The sequence below is a fragment of the Aquarana catesbeiana genome, linkage group LG02, assembly GCF_042186555.1.
Source record: "Aquarana catesbeiana isolate 2022-GZ linkage group LG02, ASM4218655v1, whole genome shotgun sequence".
Classification (NCBI taxonomy): Eukaryota; Metazoa; Chordata; class Amphibia; order Anura; family Ranidae; genus Aquarana; species Aquarana catesbeiana.
In genome coordinates this window covers 514,227,283-514,244,514 of record NC_133325.1, presented here as the reverse complement: position 1 = coordinate 514,244,514, position 17,232 = coordinate 514,227,283, and the positions used below count along the sequence as shown (strand labels likewise).

Here is a 17,232-nt window from a genome sequence, read left to right as displayed (position 1 = left end):
AAGGATTTGCCCCCTTAATGAACAGACCATTTTTTGCGATACGGCACTGCGTCGCTTTAACTGACAATTGCGCGGTCGTGCAACGCTGTACCCAAACCAAATTGTTGTCCTTCTTTTTCCCCCACAAAAGGAGCTTTCTTTTGGTGGTTTTGGATCACCTCTGCAGTTTTTATTTTTTGTGCTATAAACAAAGAGCGACAATTTTGAAAGGACAGGGCAGCGCAACCTCGTCTAGTTTCCATGCTGTAATATGTTGAATTCCCATTGCATTTTGCACACCCTGATCCTGTTTTATGATTCACTTATTAGTAATATATGTTTTACTCAAACATTGAACCAAACAAATGCTTATAAAACCTTTTATTGTGCTTTAATAATAAAATGATTAAAACAGGAAAAAAGTCCTTCTTGCTGCGTTTTAGTTTCAATGGTAACGCACCTAACATGCACCGCACAGATGTGAACCAAGCCCTAGGGCTCATTTACGCGAACTTTGAGAGCTTTTCTCTCTGTAGAGTGATCTAAATTTGATAGGTGATCAGGTGTTGTATCATCTCCTCACTGCTTGCTTTAACCCCTCAAACCCCACAATAGCTCACTGCTACTATGCCTGCCGAAAGCAACGGGAGGTATAATTGCTGCTGTGGCCACGAAGCAAAGCCTAGCAGCTGCAGCATGTGTACACCCCTGCCTGCTGCCTCTGCAGCTAAAGGGAGTAGAGGTTAGGAGGCAGTAAAAGCTTGGCCCAACCACAGTGTTTTTCTGCCCTCAACTGCTAGTGTGAATGAGCCCTTTTGCCCTTTATAATTCTAACTCTGGATATAATTAGTTGTATAAAAAATAGGATTCTTTTCTTGCCATTATTGGAATTGAAGTAATGTACAAAGAAATACAGCATTAGCTTCACAAGTTTGTATGCTTTTGGTGTATTTTCCATAATGAGAGTTGGCTTCAGTCATGTAGTCCATTTTGCAGCTGTCAATGGCTGTGATAGCTGAAAGCAATGGCCATTGTGGTAAATAACAACTGTTTATAGAAAAATATATACTGGGTGGGTTTGGCCAGGAGAGCTAAGGGCACTACATACAAAGAATAGTCAGAAAATTCCAAATAAGATTACATGGACTTTTTAGGTGCCCCAAAGAGTAACACACAAATATACATAGGTTTAAAATTAAGTGGGAGGATAACACCTATAATTTTCTCTCTCTCTCTATCTATCCAATCATTAGATCCACATATTGCGAGACATTTTGTATGCAAAAGTAGAGTCTGTATAAAGTACATCACTCAAAAAGCATAATAGAGACAGAGGTAGTATATCGAGCCACAAACAGGTGGAGAAAAAGGATATGGGGAGGGGACAGGGAAAGCAATAGGACAGTATCAGCCGTGGGTACCTAGCCCCGGGGGCGAAACTTTCTATCACACTCAAAGGCCTTGTGCATCAATCCAGCTTTTTCACACCTTATCAATTTAGCTGGGCTATATTTTTTCGCGTAAGTAAGTTTGTAAAGTGGGAGGGCTTGATTGACCGTCTCTTTCCATCTGGACACCGTGGGCAGAGCTGGGGATTTCCAACTAAGTTAAATTTCCCTTCTGGTGTAATACGCAGCAAATAATACAAACAACGTAATATGTTTAGTAGTTTCAGTCAGATCTACCAGGCCCAAATGCAATATTTGAGGGTCTCTGGGCACAGACAGATTTGTGACTTTGTTAATAGTAAACACTATGCCAGTCTAGTAGGACCCCAGTCTGGGACACGACCAAAACAAATGGTCATATGAGCCTTTGGGTAAAGCACACCGTACATATGTTGCAGTTGCATCCCTATCTGGATAAATGGCAGCTAGCCGTTGGGAAGTATAGTAAACCCCATTTACAAATTTCAATTGAAGGAGCCGATCTTTCGCAGAGATCATAGTGGGTACAAACTTCAGTAGACAGTCCTCTCTGTCAGTCATCCTCAGAGAAAGTTGGAATATCTATATACCAATTCTCATAAAGGGAGACAATCCTAGGAGCTGGTAATAGGGACAACTGAGCATAGATAGCAGAGAGGGGCTTGTGAAGGTCTTCCTGTATTAACAGGTACTCCAGTGTGTCTGAGCTCCGCGTAGGAGGAGAGGGAAATTGAGCTGCCACAGTTGTAGGTATCTAAAAAAAATCTTGCAATTTGGCAAGGAGAGGAGGGAGCCTTGTAGCAGAATAGCTGAAAAGCAGTTTCAGTAACTTGATACCGTAATGGGCCCAAAGGTCCAGGTCAGGGACTGAGGAAATGGGAAAGTGAGGGATAGCCCCAGAGTGGAGTGCACAGGGAATAACTAGTTGACTCATATTGAGCCCTGGCCTGCTGCCAAACCCATAAGGTATTCTGCATTGGGGCAGTAATAGTAAGACTAGAGGTGGGTCCCCGATACACCAGGTTGCTGAGTTCCGCATAGGAGCCAAGCAGTGCTGCCTCCAATATTACCACAGCATCATCTCTGGGCTGGGAGAACCACCACCGTATGGTGACCAGTACCGTTGCCCTATAATATAACATAATTGGAAATTTTGGGAGCGCCAGGCCTCCTCGATTAATAGGAAGGTGCAGGGTCAACAATGAAAGTCTAAGGGTGCCCCCGCCCAGATGAAAGAAGTGACAATGCTGTCCAAGCGTCGAAAGAAGGACTGTTTGAAGAAATAAACAAATTTAGGCAGGAAGATCATTTTTAGTAAGTTGACTCGGCCTATAGTACTAAGGAGTAACGCAGACCAAGTAGTGCACTTGGCTTGCAGGGAAGACAGTAGTGGAAGAAGGTTATATGTATTGTGTCTCAGGAATCGCGCCATACTATAACGCCCAAATATTTAAACTGTAAAACTGTACGTACCGGAGCAGAGAGGACTGGTAGGGTGGTACCCAGAGACAGGGAATATGTCCCAATTGATACGGGTACCCAAGTAGAAGCCGAAGGTTTCTCTAACTCGGAGATGTGGTACAGTCCCCAAGGTACAAAAGGAGTGTCGCCTGCATACGTGGAAATGCGTTCCTCCCACCAGGAGGCCCCCTAATGGGGCCCATATTAAACTTTATTCGTACCAAAAGTTAAAAACAACGTTCGGCTAAAATACATTGCAAAAAATTTTCTCCAAGCGTCTTCCAGGACAGCCCATGAGACCTTGGGCTCCTCCTACCAGGACAGGAAACACGTCACCCCCATCAGATAAAAGGGCGGTCCTCCAGGCCCATGTCAGTTATTTGTGTTTCCTCCGGACGGGGGGTAACATGTTCATGGAACCTGCTCCCATAGGCCTTATAAGCAGGGGCTTTGTATGGCCTTTTTCTGGGGCATATCACTTACCTCTTCCTCTGCCAGAAGCAGCACACCGCTGGGGAGGTTGGCTGTGTTGCTGTTCTCTGTCCTCAGTGCCTGGAGAGGGCCAGGACCGGTGTGAGGTCGTGCCCCTAGCGCAGTGCATTGCACTCTAGCTCAGCTGAGCTTCGGTTGTCCTTCCCTGCCGACAGCCTGGCTGATCTGAGCAAGGAATGGAGGAAGCCGCAGCGTTCGAGGGGGCGGAGCTATTGCGCTCCAAGCTGGCCCACAGGAAGTGCCTGGAGACGGTTACTTCCGGGGCATATGACATCATCATCGGGCGCTGGAGACGAGGTTCCAGTCTTCATAAACGGCGCGAACAGAGAACGCTGGCTGCTGGTGTTTCTTGGTGTTAAGCAGCCAGGCTGTGGATGACCAAGAGGGGCAGAATGGATCCTCCTGCAGTACCTGCACAGGCAGCGGATGCAGTTCCCAACACCAGCACCTCACAGGTAAGCCTGGGGTGTTCTGTCACCACCTTACTATCCCTGTGAGTGTTCCCTCCCCCCTCTGTAGTAGTGGGTGTAAGGGGACACATTTCCTCCCGGAGTGATTGTGTGGCTTTAATTACATTGTGGGGCATTTATTTTGTCTTGCAGACCAAGACTCAGGACAAGGCCCAAGCGCAGCCACTTAAAAGGAAATGTGCGGTTTGCGCAAACAAATTGAGCTCCTCATGGAGCAAAGCAGTTTGTCGCACCTGTATAGAAGGCCTAGTAAAGGATGACCCGGTTGCCTCTTGCCAGAAGATGCTTACTTCTGTTAGGGATGGACTCCAGCAGAGAGTCCGTCTTCACTGAAGGCGTCAGTAAGCACTCCGCAGCAGGCAGAGAGTGAAGACTCTGAGGCTGAGGTCAGATCTACCCGTTCTTCTCTGGAAGAATCAGGGTCAGATACAGAGCCCAGAGATAGAGAATCCACTCGAGGCTCAAGATTTAAGTTATCTGTGGAGGATGTAGATGACTTATTAAAGGCTATCTATACTACCCTTGAATTAAAAGAGGAAGAGGTTCAGTTATCCAAACATGATCTTATGTATAAAGGATTACATAAGAGAAAATCAAGAGTGTTTCCAGTTCATATTTCTTTGGTTGATACTATTAAACTGGAATGGGATAATCCTGAGAGAAAACCATTCTTCTCCAGTAACCTAAAAAGGAGGTTTCCTTTTGATGAGGACACTGCGCAGCCATGGAATAAGAATCCCAAGTTAGACGCACCTCTTTCAAAGGTTTCAAAAAACTCTGACCTGGCGTTTGATGATATGGGTACGCTTAAGGATCCGATGGACAAGAGGGGGGATATCCTTCTCCACAGAGCCTGGGACTCAGCAGTTGGAAACCTGAAACCAGCTTTGGCTTCCACTTGTGTGGCCAGAAATCTGGAGGTTTGGTTGACTCAGATTCAGTCACATCTGTCAGCAGGTACCTCCAGAGAGCAAATTTTAAAGTCTTTTCCTCTCCTATTTCAGGCAGTGGGTTTTTTGGCAGATTCTTCCGCTGAGTCGGTAAGAATGTCAGCCAGGACTTCGGCTCTAGTGAACTCGGCCAGGAGAAGCCTTTGGCTTAAGACCTGGTCAGGGGACTCGGCCTCCAAGTTGCGCCTTTGTGGCCTTCCTTTAACTGGCGATCATTTATTTGGCCCAGGTCTACAGGAGGCACTGGAACGCACGGCTGATAAGAAAAAGGCGTTTCCAGAGAAAAAGAGAGTTCAGACAGCCAGAAAATTTTTTCGTGGCCAAAACAGGCAACAGAGTCCTAGAGAAAAGGACAGCAGGCCGAAAAAGCATTGGACTGGGCACAAAGGCAGAGGCAAAGGGGGAGTGCTATTTAACCCTCCTCAACAGCCCGCCAAGCCGCAGTGACTTGTGTTCCCCGGTGGGAGGGAGATTGAGGGCCTTCATCCCACAGTGGGCAGCAGTCACTCTGAGCCCCTTCGTCCTGGACCTAGTGACCAATGGGTACAGGCTGGAGTTTGTTCACCAACCACCAGAACGTTTGTTGGTCACATTTCCTCCACAAGATCGGGAGAAAGCAAGGGCTCTGGGTCTCCAGATCGGAGATTTATTAGATCAAAAAGTCCTGATTCCTGTTCCTCGATCGGAGCGGGGCAAGGGATTCTATTCCCATGTATTTGTGGTCAGAAAGCCAGCAGGAAAGTTTCGACTTATCCTGAATCTCCGGACCTTAAACAAGTCCATCAGATACAAGCATTTCCGTATGGAGACGGTTTTTACAATCAAAAACCTACTATACCCAAACTGCTTTATGGCCACGTTGGACTTAAGGGATGCTTATCTTCACATCCCTATCCATCCAGCCTTCCAAAAGTTTTTGAGATTGGCAGTGAAGACGGGTATGGGGACCCGACATTTTCAATTTCAGGCCCTCCCCTTCGGTCTTTCCTCAGCCCCACGCATCTTTACGAAGGTGTTGGGGGAAGTGCTGGCTCCTCTAAGATTAAAGGCAATAACGGTTATCCCTTACTTAGACGACCTCTTGATAGTGGCAAAATCATACCAAAGGCTGTTGGAAGATCTCCAGGCTGTACAGGACTTCTTACAGTCCCTAGGCTGGCTAATAAACAAAGAAAAATCGTCCTTGATTCCGGCCCAGAAAGTAACTTATCTGGGTTACGATTTTTGCTCCGTGAACCAAAAAGTTTTTCTTCCTCAGGAGAAGATTACCAAAGTGTTCCAGACTATGTCTACATTGCAGACCAACCAGTCGGTCTCTCTGAGACAGGTGTCGAGGGCAGTGGGTCTTATGACCTCATGTTTTCCCGCAGTACCATGGGCGAGACTCCGTCAACGTCCGTTACAAAGGTTTCTTTTAAGAAACTGGGATGGGGACGTAAGGTCCCTGGAGTCAAGGATCTGGCTTCCCGACAGGATAAAAAGAAGCCTGTGGTGGTGGAGAGCTGGTCAGCACCTAGCAGGAGGTCTCCCATATAGCGACAGTCGCGTATATCAACAAGCAGGGAGGCACGAGAAGCCGGAGGCTTCAGTCCATTGCCCAGGAGATCCTTTCATGGGCAGAGGGGAATCTAGCCTCCATTTCTGCTGTACACCTGAAGGGGAAAAACAATTGCCTGGCAGATTATCTCAGCCGTCACAGGATAGACCGAGACAACTGGTCCCTTCATCCCGAAGTCTTTGCAGACCAAACCAAGAGATGGGGTTATCCGGTAGCGGATTTGTTCGCAAACCGAAACAACCGCAAGACGGAGATATTCTTTTCCATGAACCCGGCAGACCAAGCCTTGGGGATCGATGCTCTGGCGAACCCGTGGCCTCCAGGCCTATGTTATGCCTTTCCGCCAATCGGGCTGATTCCAGAAGTCCTCCGGAAGTTTCAGCTGGAAGAGACAGATCTGATTCTAATTGCCCCGTTTTGGCCCAAGAGGCCATGGTTTTCCCTGCTACAGTCTCTGGTTTCAGAGCCTCCGTGGAGTCTTCCGAAAAGGGAAGACCTATTATTGCAGGGTCCAGTATCACACCCTCAGGTGGTTTCCTTAAACTTGACGGCCTGGTATCTGAAGAAAAGATACTGAGCACCCAAGGGTTCTCTGACAAAGTAGTCAGGACTCTAGTTAATTGCAGGAAGCCAGTTACTAGAGCCATATATTCCAAAGTTTGGAAAAGGTTTAACTCATGGTTATCTGAAAATGATAGATTAACTCATGATATTCCGTCTATTTTGGAATTTTTCCAAGAGGGTGTCGACAAAGGTCTTTCTGTTAGTACCCTAAAGGTACATGCGGCAGCTATTAGTGTGTTCCTCCAGTTTTCTCTCCTGGAAAATCCCACTATAGCCAGATTTTTCAAATCTATCTCTAGGGCCAGACCAGTAGTAGTGAGAAGTTGTCCAACGTGGGATCTGTCCCTAGTACTTCAAACTCTGGTAGAATTTCCGTTTGAACCTCTGGAAAGTATGTCAGTTAAATTACTTACATTAAAAACTGTGTTCCTTATAGCTGTTACCTCAGCTCGTAGGGTAAGTGAGTTGCAGGCCCTATCAGTTAGGGAGCCCTTCCTCACGATTTTTGAGGATCGAGTTGTGTTACGAACCGATCCAGGTTTTTTGCCCAAGGTGGCAAGTACATTCCACCGATCTCAAAACATTGTATTGCCAACCTTTTGTAGTTCGCCACAGGGCGACTTAGAAAGAAAATTTAGTTTTCTAGATGTAAGAAGGATTCTCTTGGTCTATCTTGAGGTCACGAAGACCTTTAGGAAAACTGATGCCTTGTTTGTCCTCTTTTCTGGAGTTCACAAGGGGAATAGTGCATCTAAAGCCACATTGGCTAGATGGATAAAGCAAGCCATCTTGGAAACTTACAAAATTAGGAAGGTCCCTACACCTTTTGTTACTGCGCACTCCACTAGAGCCTTGTCTACGTCTTGGGCTAAGAGGGCTGGTGCCTCACCGGAACAAATTTGCAGGGCTGCCACTTGGTCCAGTTACTCGACCTTCATTAAACATTATCGCCTGGATCTCCTATCAGCTCAGGGGCAGGCGTTTGGTCGTAAGGTCCTTCAGGCAGTTGTCCCTCCCTAGACTGGTAAGTTCTGGCTCATCGTCTCATGGGCTGTCCTGGAAGACGCTTGGAGAAAAGCTGAGTTAGACTTACCGGTAACTCCTTTTCTGAGAGTCTTCCAGGACAGCCGGATTCCCACCCGGTATTGTCTGAAGTTATGTGTATTATGCATATGTTTTGCAGGGTCCTACGGTTCTTGAGAATACTGACATGGGCCTGGAGGACCGCCCTTTTATCTGGTGGGGGTGACGTGTTTCCTGTCCTGGTAGGAGGAGCCCAAGGTCTCATGGGCTGTCCTGGAAGACTCTCAGAAAAGGAGTTACCGGTAAGTCTAACTCAGCTTTTTTGTTTGCAGTGAAAACCACCGTGTGGCACATTTAAGTTAAACCTCACAATACTAGAGAATGTAGGAGCAATAACTGAATATAAAGTCCATTTCAAAGATGACTGTAGTTCCTCAACATGTTTCGCAGAAAACTATGCCTGTTTCATCAAGTGATTGTAAAGTCCCGTGTGTTTTTTATTTATTTTAATTTTTTAAAATTGAAAATAACAAATATGTTATACTTACAAACGTGTTATACTTGCCTCCTCTGCGCAGTTGGTTTTGCACAGAGCAACCTGGATCCTCCTCTTCATGGGTCCCTCTTCGGCTCTTCCGGCCCCTCCCTCCTGTTGGGTGCTTCCATAGCAAGCAGCTTGCTATGGGGGCACTCGAGCTGAGTCACAGCTCCCTCTGTCCAGTCAGAGTTCTGGCCGCTAGCCCTTATCTTATTGGCTGACTGACTTTGACAGCAGCGGGAGCCAATGCTCACCGCATTGCTGTCTCAGCCAATGAGGAGGAGAGTCCTGGATTACCGAGACATTTCTACAACATTGCTGAAGCTAGAGGGACCTCAGGTAAGTTTTAGGGGGGGCTGCTGCACACAGAAGGCTTTTTATCTTAATGCATAGAATGCCTTTAAGGAGGACAGTATCTGCTAGAATGTATGGAGATGGATATCTCTCCAAAAGGCTCCGTGTGGTTATAATGGATCATGCAAAAAAAAAAAAGGGGGTGGGGGGCTAGTAGATCACTTAGGAGGGCCAGACACAGGTATCCCTCACGTGCGGATGCAGGGAACATAGGAGACACCGAAAACTAGACCTAATGTGGTTCATGAGATGCACGTACAACCAAAGGAGGAGGAAGTTTAGTGGACTATAAGGTACATAGTTGAAAGGGGCTGATTAATCCATAACCAATGCTCTTGTGAATCCAAGGAAAAAAACCTAATGAGTCTATTCCTTCAAAACAATGCTGGAAGCCACCAGGTGTGGACTTCAACAGGCGTACAGAACCACCATGTCGCCACCTCTAGATAAAAGAGAAAATATTGCCACATCTGTCTAGAGCACAAGCAATCACAAAACAATTGTTACTACTTAACATTTTGGGCACATGTGATATTGAATTTTTTTTAATTCTTTTTTTTTTTTTTTTCAATCAGTAAATTGTCGTGGTCGTCCATCATCATGTTTCCTCAAAAGAACGTTGCAAGAGACTACTGGGGTTTTCTACTTCTATGCCTTTCAGCCTTCATTGCTGCTAGTTATGGTAAGTTGTTGAATGTATGTGTTTGTTTTGTTTTTTTCTGCTGTCACCGAATTACAGTTATTTGTAAAGGTTTAATTTTTTTCTAAAATAACATGTCATACTTGCCTGCTTTGTGCAGTGGTTTTGCACAGAGCAGCCCCGATCCTCCTTTTCTGGGGGTCCCCCCGCTGGCAGTCTTGGCTCTTTCTCCGAGTGCCCCCATAGCAAGCTGCTTGCTGTGGGGGCACTCGTGTTTACTTGATCCCAAACCTGCTCTGTATAAGTCTATTGACACACACAGGCTGTCTCAGCGACCACCCCCCCCCCGTTCTCTGCCCCCAGGGTTTAGTGCAATCTATTACCATTTTAGAGCGTTATCCATCATGCAAAACAAACAAAATTTCAGATTAATCTAATCAGAATCAGTGTATGTGTAATTTATTATATATTACACAGTATCTCACATTTTTGTAAATATTTTATTATATCTTTTCATGTGACAACACTGAAGAAATTACACTTTACTACAATGTAAAGTAGTTAGTGTAAAGCTTGTAAAACAGTGTAAGTTTGCTGTTCCCTCAAAATTACTTAACACACAGCCATTAATGTCTTAACTGCTGGCAACAAAAGTGAGTACATCCCTAAGTGAAAATGTCCAAATTGGGCCCAATTAGCCATTTTCCCTCCCAGTGTCATGTAACTCCTTAGTGTTACAAGGTCTCCGGTATGAATGGGCAACAGGTGTGTTAAATTTGGTGTTATCGCCCTCTCTCTTACTAGTCACTGGAAGTTCAACATGGCAGCTCATGGCAAAGAACTCTCTGAGGATCTGAAAAAAAAAATTGTTGCTCTACATAAAGATGGCATAGGCTACATAAAGAGGGCATAGGCTATAAGAAGATTACCAAGACCCTGAAACTGAGCTGCAGCACGGTGGCCAAGACCATACAGCCGTTTAACAGGACAGGTTCCACTCAGAACAGGCCTTGCCATGGTGGACCAAAGAAGTTGAGTACACATGCTTAGCGTCATACCCAGAGGTTGTCTTTGGGAAATAGACGTATGAGTGCTTCCAGCATTGCTACAGAGGTTGAAGGGGTGGGGGGGCCTGTCAGTGCTCAGACCATACAATGCACACTGCATCAAATTGGTCTGCATGGCTGCCATCCCAGAAGGAAGCCTCTTCTAAAGATGATGCGCAAGAAAGCCAAACAGTTTGCTGAAGACAAGCAGACTAAGGACATGGATTACTGGGACCATGTCCTGTGGTCTGATGAGACCAAGATAAACTTATTTGGTTCAGATGGTGTCGAGCGTGTGTGGCGACAACCAGGCGAGGAGTACAAAGACAAGTGTGTCTTGCTACAGTCAAGCATGAGGGTGGAAGTGTCATGGTCTGGAGCTGCATGAGTGCTGCCGGCACTGGGGAGCTACAGTTCATTGAGGGAACCATGAATGCCAACATGTACTGTGACATACTGAAGCATAGTATGATCCCCTCCCTTCGAAGACTGGGCCGCAGTGCAGTATTCCAACATAACGACCCCAAACACACCTCCAAGACAACCAGTGGTTTGCTAAAGAAACTGAGGGTAAAGGTGATGGACTTTCCAAGCATGTCTCCAGACCTAAACCCTATTGAGCATCTGTGGGGCATCCTCAAACGGTAGGTGGAGGAGCGCAAGGTCTCTAACATCCACCAGCTCCGTAATGTCGTCATGGAGGAGTGGAAGAGGACTCCAGTTGCAACCTGTGAAGCTCTGGTGAACTCCATGCCCAAGAGGGTTAAGGCAGTGCTAACAGACCAGTTAGCATACATACTATTGATGTTAGGCTAACTGGTCTGTAACTCCCAGGGATGTATTTTGGGCCCTTTTTAAATATTGGTGCTACATTGGCTTTTCTCCAATCAGCTGGTACCATTCCAGTCAGTAGACTGTCCGTAAAAAATTAGGAACAATGGTCTGGCAATTACTTGACTGAGTTCCCTAAGTACCCTCGGGTGCAATCTGGTTAACCATGGAGGTGCTTCTTGTGATGTGTCATGAGGATAAACACTGCAGTTTTGGTTACTGAAGCCCCCTGATTCCCTCGTGAAGACTGAGGAGAAGAATAAATTCAACACCTTCGCCATCTCCCCATCCTTTGTAACCAGATGTCCTCATTCTTTATGGGGCCAATATGGTCTGTCCTCCCTTTTTTACTGTTTACATACCTAAAGAATTTCTTGGGATCATTTTTGCTCTCCTCCGCTATGTGTCTTTCATGTTTTATCTTAGCCGTCTTTATTGCCCCCTACATTTCTTGTTGCATTCTTTATAAAGTCTAAATGCTGATGATGATCCCTCAACCTTGTATTTTTTGAAGGCCTTCTCCTTTGTTTTTATATGCATTTTTTACATTGGACAAAACAGGGAAGGTGATTCACCGCTCAGGTAGACTTGCTCCCAGGTGTGTGTTAGGTAGATCCTTCAGAGGAGGGGAGTCCCAGGTGCTGGCTAAATGCAAATTGAAGCAAGGTTTGAAACAAGAGAATCTGGATGCCGCACACTGGATAAAGTTGAAAATTCTTCTTTATTGTAAAAATAGGATCATCAAAAATACAGGACAATCAGGCAGATGGTACAGACACAGCTGACGCGTTTCACACTCTAATTTGAGTGCTTACTCATATGAGTAAGCACTCAAATTAGAGTGCGAAACGCGTCAGCTGTGTCTGTACCTTCTGCCTGATTGTCCTGTATTTTTGATGATCCTATTTTTACAATAAAGAAGAATTTTTAACTTTATCCAGTGTGCGGCATCCAGATTCTCTTGTTTCAAACCTTGCATTTTTACATTGGAGTTAAGCCATCCAGGACTTTTGTTCGCTCTTTTAAATTTATTACCCAATGGGATGCATTGGCTAATGCCCTTATTTAATATGCTCTTAAAGCAAACCCATCTCTCCTCCGTGTTCTTTGTTCCTAAGATTTTATCCCAATTTATGCCTTCTAGCAAGGCTCGTAGTTTAGGGAAGTTTGTTTAACACCACTACTTGTTAATAATAAATAATTTATACGTGATACCAGTGATTGATTCTTTTTTTTTTTTTTTTTTTTATATAAGATAAATGGTATTACATTTGTCATCTGATTCCATTCTTGTTAAATGGGACTTGTCCAGTCTCTATACCATTATCCCTCATGAGCTAGGTATTGAAGCATGCTGGCAGCTGTTGTTACAATCACATCATTATAGTGATCGACAGATTGCTTTTCTCCTGGAACTACTAAATATTGTTCTTGAAGAGAATTATTTTCTCTTCAAGGAAACTCATTACTTACAGCCTAAAGGGACAGTGATGGGTTCCAATGTCACACCTCCATATGCAAAATTATTCATGAATATGATAGAAACATCATTTATATAATAACATAATTTTTGCTAAACATTGCCAAGGATGGTATAGATTTATAGATGACGTGTTTGCTGTGTGGGGTGGCGAAATTGGAAACCCTATTATTATTTGATCAGTATCTCAATTATCTTATTCATGGTTTGAAGTTCAACATTGTGTATAGCAGGGATTAAATTCCCTTCCTGGATACAATGTTGAAAATAAATAAAACTTGGATTGAAAGTGATTTGTATGTCAAAAGCATGGACTGTAATCAATTATTACATGATGACAGTTTTCATCCGCAAGAAGTCTTTAACTCTATCCCCAGGAGTCAATTAACTAGAGTTCAAAGGATAGTCAGTCATCCACATTGTCGGGAAGAGGTATTAAATGAAATGGAAACTAAACTAATCAGAAGAAATTATCCAGCAGCATTAGTGAATAGAGAACGTACCATTCTAAACAGTAGTAGGACTAATAATAGACATATAAAAATAATTCCTTTCGTAACACAATTCCACCCATTTTCTTCTCGTATTTTTAACATTGTTAAAAAACATTGGGGTTTTTTTGAGAGAAAATTATCCTACCATAGATGAATTTTCAAACCCACCATTACCCTCATATAGGAAAGGTAGAACATTGAGGGATCGTTTGGTGAGATCAGATCAATATTTCCTTCCAATCCTAAAATAACCTTTTTGGGACCACGTAATACAGGATCATTTCACTGTTTTATCATGTATACAGTGTAATTCTATGATTAAAGGAAATAGTATATTATGCCCTCATAAAGGTTTTGATACCCCAATGAAAGGCCACTATACTTGTCAATCCTCATATGTGATATATGCTAAATAGTTTCCATAAGGGTTTCTTTATATTGGGGAAACAACTCAAAAGGTCAAGGACCGTATAGCTAGGCATAAATATTTGATCAGAGATAATTTAACACAACTACCTTTGGCTAGACATTTTTTCTTTTTAGGGAAGGGACATTCAATCTCCCAATTAAAATATATGGTGTTGGAGGGTATTAGTAAAAATAGGAGAGGGGTGATCAGGAGTTAATTTTAAGAAAATGTGAAGTTTATTGAATAAATTTCCTTAATACTGTTGCCCCGAAAGGATTAAACACAGATTTAGATCTGTATTTGTTTGTTTGGGTAAAAATGACTTCTTTGCTTTCAATTTTTCTATAATATTATTTTTTGATGTTTGGATTACGATAAACATATTTTTCTCTTGACAGATTAGCAATGTGAAGAGATAATGAGATGTCTGTTTGATTAACCATTTTCTATATCAGTGGCTTTGAAAAATCAGTCAATCATGGAATACAATTATACTAATAAGCTATTAACCTCAAAATTGATTCCATATGTGATTATTTGGAAATGTTTAAATTCTCACGAATGTGTTTGAAATGTTAGATGTGTTCTGATCTGACGAAGGGCGTAAGCATGTGAGCCCGAAATGGAAATCTTTTTGAACACTTTATTATGTAAAACTATTTTGCATTTATCGAACAAATAAATCTTCAAGTGCTTTGTGTGTGTGTGTGTGTGTGTGTGTGTGTGTGTATATATATATATATATATATATATATATATATATATATATATATATATATATATATATATATATATATATACACACCGTATTTATCGGCGTATAACACGCACCCCAAGTTTAGGAGGGAATTTTAAGGAAAAAAACCTTACATTTAAATGCCCATCAATGCAGCCTCATCAGTGTTCATCTGCAGCCTTGTTAGTGCAGCTTTGCCCCAGTGCAGCTTTGCCCCAGTGCAGCCTTGTCAGTGCAGCCTTGTCAGTGCAGCTTTGCCCCAGTGCAGCTTTGCCCCAGTGCAGCCTTGTCAGTGCAGCTTTGCCCCAGTGCAGCCTTGTCAGTGCAGCTTTGCCCCAGTGCAGCCTTGTCAGTGCAGCTTTGCCCCAGTGCAGCCTTGTCCCCAGTGGTCAGTGCAGCCTTGTCCCCAGTGGTCAGTGCAGCCTTGTCCCCAGTGCCGCCGACATACACAAGTTTAGTGTGTATTTTTAAATATGGCGCCGCGGAGTTCGGAGGGACTCGGCGGCGCTCGTTCAGCTGAACGAGCGCCGCCGAGAACACAGTGACTGGGCGGAGCCGAGATACACATAGCCGAGGGTTCTCGGCTCTTCTCGGCGCCGTTCACAGTCACGCCCAGTCCCTATGATGGACATAACAGAGGTCCAATGGCGGGACTGGGCGAGACTATGAACGGCGCCGATAAGAGCCGAGAACCCTCGGCTATGGGTATCTCGGCTCCGCCCAGTCACTGTGTTCTCGGCAGCGCTCGTTCAGCTGAACGAGCGCCGCCGAGTCCCTCCGAACTCCGCGGCGCCATATATAAAAATACCCACTATGTGAATGTCGGCGGCGATCGCTCCGATAGATCACAAAAATAGCGGGGATCGGCGTATAACACGCACCCACGATTTTCCCCTGATTTTAAGGGGAAAAAAGTTCGTGTTATACGCCAATAAATACGGTATATGTGTGTGTGTGTGTGTGTAAAATATATATTTATAATGTATGAACTATGACAACTTCACTGTAATAATCAGTGGGGGGCACTAGCTTCTCCTTTGCGAGAGCATGTGTACTGTGTGGCTGTCACATTCAAAATGGCTGAGCGAGTAGAGCAATGAATCTGCATCAAATTTTGAATTGAGCTTGAACATTCCTTCATGGAAACTATTCGGATAATTTAGAAGGCTGTTAGGGACAGCAATGAGTGGATGCAATGAGTTCAGTGCAAGTAAGTGTGGCATAAATGCTTCAAAGTGGGTCGAGAATCCTGTTGAAAGTGATCCACGTTCTGGAAGGCCTGCAACAAGCAGGACACCTGAGAATGTTGAATGCATGTAGGCTGCAATCAACAAGGATTGACGACTGTCAGTGTGAGAACTAGAAGCTGATCTGGGGATTACAAAACCTACTGTGTTTGAGATTTTGATGTCCCAAGGTGCCCACTTTGAAGGGGACTGAGGTGTCATTATCCTATTCATTGTGCTGTCTCTTGGTTTGTTTGTATACCTCCCTAAAGCTTGGTACACAGCTCGGCCGGCTTCTGTCAAAGGCTCAAGGGGGCAGTCCCCCTGTCAGAACGCAATAGCTCAGCAAGGGAGAATGCTGTACTAACATTGGATTGTTAGTACAGCGGCTCCGACCTGAGCTGTCAGGTTTTTTTTTTTTTTCAGCTGGGTTGAACCAAAAATAAACTATTTAGCGTGTACAAGGCTTTAGGCTTAGGAAGATTTGGTTAAGCAGGAAGTCCAACAGACAAGTTCGGTTTTTAGCTGACTCAAACCCAACAAACCATAAAAGCTGGTTGGAAGTCCAAAAACTGTAGAAATCCATAATTATGAACGTCTCTGAAAAGACCCACTATTTTCCACAACCAAAATATTTAAAAGAAGGTGAGAGCACAGGGCGTCACTTTGCAATGGTCATGAATGCGCAACAGGAGATTTCTTCTATTGATGCTCTCCAAGATAACACTGATATGTTACAGATCTGACATTTGGCTATAGGGTGCTGACATCACAATGTTAATTTATTAGCAGGACAAAGACCAGCTGACAAACTAGCCAGCTGATTCATAGATGGGTGGGAGACCAGGTATGAAGCTATAGTAATGGTGTGCAAGTCACTCAACATTCCTTGGGTCTTTTTATTTTTTACATCTTTTCATACATCCAGAGGACTTGGGCTCACCCAGTTCTCTCCTCCATTCTGAGCAGAGAGCTGTGCCTGTCAGTCACCAATAAGGATGAGCTCTGGCGTGTTTGCACACTCCACATGCAGAGCCCGCCAGGAAGTCGGCACGGCGCTGCGCTAATCACAGGCAGTGAGACATTTCCTGATCTCTGCAACCGCACATTGGGAAAATATCTCACTGCCTGTGATTAGTGCAGCCCCGTGCTGACTTCCTGGCGGGCTCGGCACTTGGAGTGTGCGAACACGCCGGAACTCCTCCTTAGTCACCAACTCTCTGCTCTGCCCCTCCAGCGCTGGGCTGGGGAGGGGAGGGAATGACTGACTCAGTCTCCCAGCGATGCAGCTGAACCAGGTTCAAGCCCTGTAAAGTCAAGGTCTTTCACCAGCCTGGTCCAGCTTGTAGTGATGTAGTGTAGTGGGTGGATAATGACTTAGTTGTTATTAGTAAGATGCAAATCATTTCCAGCAGCAACCCAATTCTTCCAGAGATGCATTTATTGAAACTTCAGACAGAATAAAGTCCATAAGATACTTGCAACAGGTGACAAAATCCAACAGAGTAAATATGACAGCAAACCGTAGCCTTCAGAGTCCCATTTGTCCTAGAC

At 44.4% G+C, this 17,232-nt stretch overlaps 1 protein-coding gene across 1 annotated transcript in view; it reads left to right on the top strand.

The window, feature by feature from the left end:
- LOC141128479 (C4b-binding protein alpha chain-like) overlaps nucleotides 1-17,232 on the top strand; it is a 143,613-nt gene that overhangs the window by 19,391 nt on the left and 106,990 nt on the right. The window contains exon 2 of the mRNA XM_073615785.1: nucleotides 9,392-9,498. Coding sequence (XP_073471886.1) covers nucleotides 9,417-9,498 — 82 coding nt within the window. The 5' untranslated portion in view covers nucleotides 9,392-9,416. The remainder of the gene's footprint in view (nucleotides 1-9,391; nucleotides 9,499-17,232) is intronic.